The 8,865-nt window shown below is 39.5% G+C and overlaps 1 protein-coding gene across 1 annotated transcript in view; it reads right to left on the bottom strand.

Annotated features, from left to right (window-relative positions):
- The window catches only part of ASAH2 (N-acylsphingosine amidohydrolase 2), a 69,627-nt gene extending 62,685 nt beyond the window's left edge, over positions 1-6,942 (bottom strand). The window contains exons 1-3 of the mRNA XM_011361644.2: positions 6,816-6,942; positions 3,927-4,150; positions 2,239-2,388 (exon numbers count right to left, since the gene is read on the bottom strand). Of these exons, the coding sequence (XP_011359946.1) occupies positions 2,239-2,388; positions 3,927-4,150; positions 6,816-6,942 (501 nt within the window). The remainder of the gene's footprint in view (positions 1-2,238; positions 2,389-3,926; positions 4,151-6,815) is intronic.
- Between the last annotated feature and the right edge of the window lie 1,923 nt (positions 6,943-8,865).

Raw genomic sequence — 8,865 nt, 5'->3', positions numbered from 1 at the left:
GTCCCTTCAGAGAAGAGTCTGCATATCTCCTTCATGCCTCTCTGTGTTCATGCTGTCCCCTCATTTGATAGCTTTCCCTCTCCATGTTAACCATTTAAAATTCTGCCCATTCAAGTGTCACTTTCCCTTTGAAATTTTCCCCTAATTTCCATTTCTTGAAACCCTCTGTGGTGTATTTAAAAGATTGTATGTCCACAAGCCCTTTGATATTCCTGCTTTCGAGAAGCTTACCTTTGCTACCTCTGAGTGTGAAATGGACTTAGTGACTTGCTTCCAGTGACTAGAACTGGGTGAAAGTGATGGTGTGCAACTTCTGAGCCAGAGTTAAAAAAGCACTGTGGCTTCTTTCCTGCTCTTTCTCTGGAATTACTCACACTGAGGGAAGCCAGTTGCTCTGTCATGAAGATATGAAAAGTGGGGAAATGAGGACTTCTGCCAACAGCCTCATAAGTGAATCTTCTGGAAAGTGAAATTTCCAGCCCCAGTCAAGCCTTCAGATGACTTCAGTCTTTACCAACACCTTGACTTCAAGATATCCTAAGCCAGAACTCCTCTGCTAAGCTACTCCTGAGTTCTTGACCTACAGACTGTGTGAGATAATGGATGTTTGTTGTCTGAAGCAACTATAGTTTGGGGCTATTTGTTACTCAGTAATAGATAACTAATTCACCACCGTGCTTTACTTCAGTGAATTATAGTTATTTGCGTATTTCTGTTATAGTCCTTTCTCCTATCCCCCAACTAGGTAGTGAGATCACAGGGGACATGGATTATGACTCATTTAGCTGTGTGTCCTCTGAAATAACTAGCGAAGTGCCTTGCAAAAAGCAGGTTATCAATGCGTTTTTCCCTCTAAGATAATAGGATGTCACTTTTAAGAATATGGGGTCTAGGACCAGGTATAGATGTATTCAGAACCAAGCTTTACCATTTGCTAACTATTTGAATTTGGAAAAGTCAATTATCTTCTTTAAGACTCAGTTTCCTTATCCATACAACGAGAATAACAGACCCACTTCAGTTTTGTCGTAAGTGTAGGGGTGAGGAAGATATTTAATTCCCTGCTCCTCTTTCCATAAATGGATGAGGCTTCCATTCCACTACCCACCCCTCAAGAGGGAGTGACATTGGAGAAACACTTTTAGGCTGTCCTGTCACCCCTCTTGCTGGACCCTTACACAGTGTTTAATAGGTGAGATTAACATGACACTGAATAATGGACATTTAATGGTCACTGTTCTGGGTATTCCAGTCTTTTCTTTCTCACATTCATGAGTATGAAAGCAGACATTAAGAGACCACATTCTCCTTCTGTGACCTGATCTGATACAGAAAATATAACTGGGTCAAAGCCTAGAAATTGGCTTAGAGAGATAGACCTGGAAGCCCATGTCTATCCCTCTATTTCTATCCTCCCTTCCTTTCCCTTCCCTTCCTTCTTCTTCCCTTCTCTTCTTTCTCCTCCCCCACCCCTCTACTTCTTTCCCTCTTCTTCTCCCCGCTCTGCCTCTCTCTTTCTCTATCTCTCCATCTCTACCTTTCTATCTACAAGTTTCAGGTAGCTCAGGACCTCCGCCCTTCCCATGCATCTTTCTGCTAAGTTCAAATGGATCCACAAGTGAATAACAAGATCTAAGTTTGGAAAAAATTATGGAAGAATCTGCCATATTCTACAATACAGCTTAAAGATTAAGAAAGCGGATGTATTCTTTTTAAATTTTATTATGAAATTTTCAAACATAAACAAAAATAATAAGATAATTATAATGAAACTCCCATGGGCCTATCATCCAACTTCAGCAATTTATGTTCAATCTCATCAGTGTAGTATTTTAATTTTCATCTGGTTCCTTGCATCTATTCTCAGTTGTCTAAAAACCTGAGGGAAGGGTTACTGATTAACTGGCATTCTCGGGATTCTAACAAGGAAGAGTAGAGGAGAGAATGTACAGGAAGAGTGAGGGTCACCTGGAACATAATAAACTTTCAAGAAAATTAGCATTAATAATGATGGTGAGCTATCAGCCGAACTGAGAGCAAAGTTTGACCAAAATGACTTAGAATGGAAAAATAAGGCTCAGTCTCTTCATATGATTGTCTTTTGGATCGTCAAGAGCTTATAATGTTGAGGGTAGTAGAAACTTACGGTATGAGAAACCAAGAGGGCTTAATTGCTGTCATCATTACCCAGAGTTTTATTTTAAATTATGACATTTCTTTTTCATATTAATCGCTTACCTCCAGCCTCAGTCGTTGGGATACCATGCCTATGTCGATGCTGACAAACACCATTCGATTTGACCCATCGGGTTCTGCCATGATGAAAGCACGACTGTACAGCCTGGTAAGGAGGCCCTGTGCATTCTGGCCACTTTTGCCGTAGCCCATCTAAAGAGGAAGAGAAGATCAGAGCCACTTCATCTCACTCCCCTGCTACTGGGAAGCAGCCTCAATCATACGAGAAGACACTACTTAGGAAGGACAAACAAGCCACATGGCACTGTAGCTCTAAGTGAGATAATATATGTGTTTTCAAGAATAAAGCCAACATCATAAAAGAGGCTTTACTCTTCTATGTAGAAAAATATAAAAGCAAGGTAGTGATCAGCTCTGCAGAAGCTATTCACTGACCTGTAGTCAAGGAAGGAGCCAGTCTGGCTCAGAATTTCATTACTACTCTGGAGACCTTTCAGGGCTTCTCTGTTTTTTGAAACAAAACCTTTTCTCCTACCTAAGATACTACACAAGGAAATAGTTCCTCTCCCACCATCCACATTGCCTGGAAACATTTTGAAGATTGAAGCCTCCCTCGCTTTGGTTGTTAATGTGTGATTTTTTTTTTTTCTGAAGAAAATGATTTCTTTTTAATTAAGTAATTTTACTGAGGGGCACCTCAACCTGGCTTTTCCCACATTGTCCTATCTGAAACCAACTCGGATCAAACACACCTATCCCAAGCCCCTTCTCTCACCATGTCATAAAACTCACGCTTAAAGTATAGCCAGGTCTTCAGAATGTTCCCCCTACTGCTTGCTTTATCTCATGTGAGAGTTTATTTATAGTTTACATTCCAGAGTCACTTTTCAGAACAGAGACCAGGGAATACGACTGACCCTTAAACAACATAAGTTTGAAATATCCAGGTCCATTTACACATGGATTTTTTTCAATAAATGCAGTCAGCCCTTTGTATCCACAGGTTTTGCATCCACTTATTCAACCAACCGTGGATCAAAAACAGTGTTTTCACATTTGCAACTGCAAATCAAAGAGACTGTTTTATTAAATCTGTGGATGTGAAGTGCCTACTGTAGTTAAGGTTTCAGGGAGTCAAAAGTTACATAGGAATTTTCGACTGCACAGGGATCTGCACTCCTAACCCCTGCAATGTTCAATGGTCAGCTGTAATGCCTAGAATCTAAAGATTATTTGGCAGGAGGCAGACAATCCCATCGGACGATTTTATGCTCTGGATTCCTAGGGAAGGGCTGACATAAATATTGCCACTGTCATAGCCAAGAAGTTGATGCTAGCAGCCAATAAGCCACACCTACAATTGAAGGGTTTTACTTGGCTTACACAGTGTTGGCCCATGCCAGGTTTCCAGTTTTAACCAACTAGAGTTGCCTACGTTTTACAGTCAAGAGATTTTAATCTTCAGATCTTCAATCCAGAGATTTTCTGGCTTCTCTTGAAAAAAACAAAACAAAACTGTCATATACGGCAACGCTGAGTCCACACAAGAGAGTTGTGATTGAGTAAAAGTTCCCTTCTTCCTCATAGTACAGTATTTACAATGTTATACAGCAGTGAAGTCAATACAAAAGTGAAAAGATGATGATGTAATAATCAGGAATAAATGCAGGATGAAAAATAATAAAATTATTTGTTTCGCAGCCTCTTTGAGGAACCCATTATTTACCTACCAAATTGATATCGCCTACTTGTCCTGTGCAGTCAGCTCGCCCAACACCAATATGGTAGCCAGTAAAGTTCTGAAATAGAGGCGGCTCAGGGGTCGTCATCATGGGAGACATTTGGATGGTCGTGGGTTCCTGGGTGAGTGTTGAGCCTTGAAAGGCTGTAGAGCCCTGATTGGCTGAAGAGATCTGGGTGGCCAGAGGTCCCTGGGTTGCTGGAAAACCTGAATCTAAAAACAGAATATTTGAGAAACAACAATTCAGCCCACTTATTTGTTGGCATCAATTAAAACACATACATTCAGTTTATTAAAGAAAAAAAAAATCTTTGCATACTCTCTTTTATATAATAAATATGAGAATTACCTCAGAAACTTGTTTTATATCAATCCTCAGGAGAATCTTTTTCTTGAGCTAGAGATGCTTCGGCCAAACAATCAAGGCCTCCATCAAATGTCCCTCTTCAGCTTCTTTTCACAAGTCATTCCTTGTCAAACTCATAGCCCTTCATTCATTCACTGTGCACGTCCACACCAGCCAAACAAATCAGGTGCTAGGTTCCTGGCACATAGACTACTAAATCCAGACTCTTGAAATTTGTTTCTACCATTCTCTCCATTCAGAGACCCCACTCCTTTCTGTTCCACCAACCAATCTCCACTACCCACTTTAGAGTTGGTTCATTTCCACCACATCCAGATCCATCTCAATCCCCCACCTCAGTTGTTTCTACCCTGCTCGAATCCTCCTCAACCTTCTCAAAACATTTTTAAAAGACTTTTATTCTTAATGCAACCTAGATCATTGTATACTTGTTGACATAGTTCTACCTTTTGTTAATAATTTTCATATCACTATATATATATATGTGCATGTACACACTGTGTTCTTTATTACTATCTCAAACACACACACACACACACACACACACACACCAGGGAAGCAGAATGGCATAGAGTCTAAGAGGGCAGGTGCCAGAAACAAACAACCTGGGTTTGAAAATTGATTTTACCAATTATTAGTTGAACAAATTACTTAGGTTATTTCACCCCATTTTTCTCACCAATAAAATGGAGATAATAATAATAATACCCTACCTCCTAGGGTTGTTTTGAACAATATGTTAATGCATATTAAAATTTTAGAGCAATGGCTGGCTTATGGCTTTGGTTTTATTTACATATTTAGACATCATACTTATACATTTTACTTGTTTGTTTGTTTCTACTATAGGCAACAGCTAAGGGTGGCCAAAGCAGCAAATGTCAGTGTCACAAGGCATTAGTGGTCAGGAAGTACTTAAGTGAGAGATTAACAGCAAACTTGTTCTGGAATCCTAGAATTTTAAAGCTCAAAAATCTTAGAGATTACCTAGTCTAATATCCTCAGTTTTACATATGAGAATATGAAAGCCGAGAGAAGTGAGTTCAACCAAGATTTCATGGGAAGCATACGATTAATCAGGTGCCCAAAGCAGATCATTCAACTCAGAATCTCATGATCTTTCAACCACTCTCAGATGGAGTTAGAATCCCCGTCTTTCATCCCCAAGCCCATATTTTCTACAAGACATCTCGTATTGCAAGGAAAGAAGCAGACACCTTTGTTAGTGCCTCATTGATAATCATCATAGGAATGTGGTGTCGACCAAAGCAAAACTTAGTCACATAGCCATGGGCAAGCTCTTTGCAATTTTAGAATCTCAGCTTCCACATCTGTAAAATGGTACTAACACCTACCTTCACAGAAGTTTTAGGAGACTTAAATGAAAAAATTATATAGACTCCTGACCACCATGCTTAACACATACTAACCCTTCAATAAACAGCAGCTTCTACCATGAGAACAGTTACTGTACTTGTTGATAATCTCCCTGAGTCTCAGTCTCTGTATTTTCTCATTTTAAGAGCTAGAACTAAATAAGTCCTATAAATTCTTTCATTTCTAGCAGTCCAAGACTCTGCTCTGCTCACTGCTGGCATAGAAGGTCTCTGTTCCTCTGGGGTTTGCAGAGAATTCAAAGCACAGGGACATGATAGAGAATATACTGGAAAAGAGAAAAGGCCACAAAAGAGAAAACTGAAGTGAAGAAATGCTGTCTCCTTCTCCATTTGGCCTGAGGCCAGCCCTTCCTTTGCTGTAGTCAAGGCATTCAATCTCCATTTCTCAACTGGTTTAACTGGTATATAACCTAACACCAAAGTAGAAGCTCCATCAAAGACTCATGCATGGGCCTAGAGAGTTTCAAAAACTAAATCATTTCTAACATTAAAAATAAAATCATCCCAATTTCTACCATCTCTTGAAAACTCAGGAGATGTAGGTCCATATGATATCATAAGAACAAACAGCTGGCAATCAGGAGGGACTATGGACCCTCCTCATGAAAACTATCTCAGTTCACCTCCCTACTCCACCTCATTAACAGAACTTGATTGGCCCTCATCAGGATTTGAACTCAGGACTTCCTTCTCTAAGTCTTCTTAAAGACTAATTGATATACAGTGGCTCTTCCATTCTCCTTTTGCCCCCATGAGAAGAAGATGCCAAAAAGAGATCAAGAGAAAGAGAAGAGGCTTGGGGCCAAATCTCACATTACTGTGCCTTGAAGAATCCTGAACTGTGCTAATAACAGTGGAAAAGTAAAAGACAAAAAAAGCATATCAGATACTATTAATGTTGGGGGCAAAGGTAAACTTGATAAAAATTGCTGTCAATGCAGAAAGAGCAATTAATGTAAAAGTTAGGTGGCTATCCTAGGCAACTTAAGTACATATTAAATTGTCTTGTTATAAGCATTCTCAGCAAACATTCTTTCTTGTCTTAGTGTCCCCAGTAATCAAGAAATGTCCTCCAGGCCTAGGAACAGCATCCAAGAGAGAGAATGACACTTGCCTTTGTGATTTTCTATGGTCCCACTGGTGACAAACAAAAGGCTGAGAAGGGCCACCGTGACTGCCGTCATCATCACAAGGAGGAAAATCAGGAATGTTTCTAATGTGGAGAAGGTACGTTTGGCCATTTCTCCTAAGAAAAAGCAGAGATGGAAGAAGAAATATGGAATAGGCAGAAAAAAAAAAACAGAATCACAAATTAAAATGCACGTGCTTCAAGTTGCCCAAGTTTGTAAGCCCTTTCATACGAATAGACTATACCAGGCAAGTACGGAACACTCTTGCCACTAGTTCCATATCCCAAGCTCGTGGCAGACAACACCAATCATTTACAGCACTCTTTGAAAGTTCACAGGGGATTCTAAATCCTTCTCAGCACAGCGCTCAATCTGGCAGCCATCAGTCACCATTTGACATTAGCAACTAAGCTAAAATCTATTTGCATTCTTTGGCTACATCATTACTGCTTTCATTCCTGGTGACGATGCTGTTTATGGGTCTGTACATTGATCTAAGTTGGAGCCCTTTTGTCAACAGAGAAGACTGATCCACCCACACTACTTGCACTTGTGAGAAGGCTGGCTAGAGTGAGGGCTGTACTCTGTGGTCACGGACTAAGCAGAATTATTTTGTCCACATAAAGGTGAAAAACATACCTTTGACCTAAAACTCCACGTTCCAACTTTCAAATACTACCTGGTAAGAAAATAGCATGGAAAAGGGGGTATCTATAGTCTCAAGCCAGGTATTAGTCAAATTTCCCTCTTCAGTAAACAAAAGGATCCCATATGTTGACAAACCATGTAGCAAAGGATAAAAGTAAATAATAACAATGAGGATAAAGTTTTTTGGTTTTTGGTTTTTGTTTTTGTTTTGTTTTGTTTTGTTTTGTTTTTGCTAGTTTTGCTTGGCTGAACTGATTACCACTACCAGACCCTTATACAAATCAGCAGTGGCCCTCGATTTAACATTAGAATTTCCACTTCTTAATTGGATCTCAGTGAAGTAACTCATGTGTTTTACTACTCTGTTTCATTGCCAGAATTACAATTCTTTGTAATTCTTTGAACCCATTAGCACTATTTATTTCTCATTAATGATTAAAATCTGAATTCGAATGTTAAAGCAAATGTCTTGTCTGCCTTCAGAAGGCAAATGAACCTTGGAGAGCTAAAGCAGTAATTACGTTTTAAAGGATTCTACATTTCCTAAAGGTTTGCATTTAATCTAGCATAATCCTGCAAGGTCAATGATGAGGCTCTAATGACACAATAGCAAGCCACTTGCCACATCTTTACCATGCCAAAGACTCCATTCCTCAAGACTGTGATAGTTTTCCAAAGCTAAGAAAATGGGATGAAGGTTTAAGGTTTCCTCACATTCTCTGAGACAATGGATGACTCAAGATCCCTCCCTCCCACTCCAAGAAAATGCAGGCATTCTTACCTGATTTAACTACTCAGAAGAATTTTTGCGTCCAGCAAAGCAAATGATGGTCCAGAATTTTGCTTCCTTTCCCCTTGCACTTTGCTCAGCTAAGACTTCTCAGCACTATCTAAAACCTACAGAGGAAAGATTTTCACGGTGATGTCGAGGAGAGTTAGAGTTCTCGTTATCATAGTTTTGTGGGCTTGGTACAAAGATGATATTAAAGTATATTGATAATGAAAGGTTTATGTGCAAGCTCTCTCCTGCGACAGCCTGACGCTGAGATAGCAGTTTCAGAAGGCCAACTGGGCTAAAGGTTATTTCAACCTTCATACAGCTCTTCATCATGACAAGTCTGTGCAATGTCTATGAGCTTGATCACAAAAAACAAACAAGCAAAACATGTTTTATTTACCACAGATCACTCAACCAGCAATCAAGACAAGGTAATAATATATATTAGATATTAGGGTGGGCTAGGGGTCTTATTGGGCAATAATTATACCAACTTCAGAATAGAACAGTGATTTTAATTTTTAGATTCTCATGAGCAAAAAGAATGCAGAATTTTAGATTAAGAATGTGAATAATGATTATACAATAGGGCAAGAATGCTATGCAAC

This window comes from Pteropus vampyrus, unplaced genomic scaffold, assembly GCF_000151845.1.
Source record: "Pteropus vampyrus isolate Shadow unplaced genomic scaffold, Pvam_2.0 Scaffold68, whole genome shotgun sequence".
Classification (NCBI taxonomy): Eukaryota; Metazoa; Chordata; class Mammalia; order Chiroptera; family Pteropodidae; genus Pteropus; species Pteropus vampyrus.
This window is presented reverse-complemented; position numbering and strand designations above follow the sequence as displayed.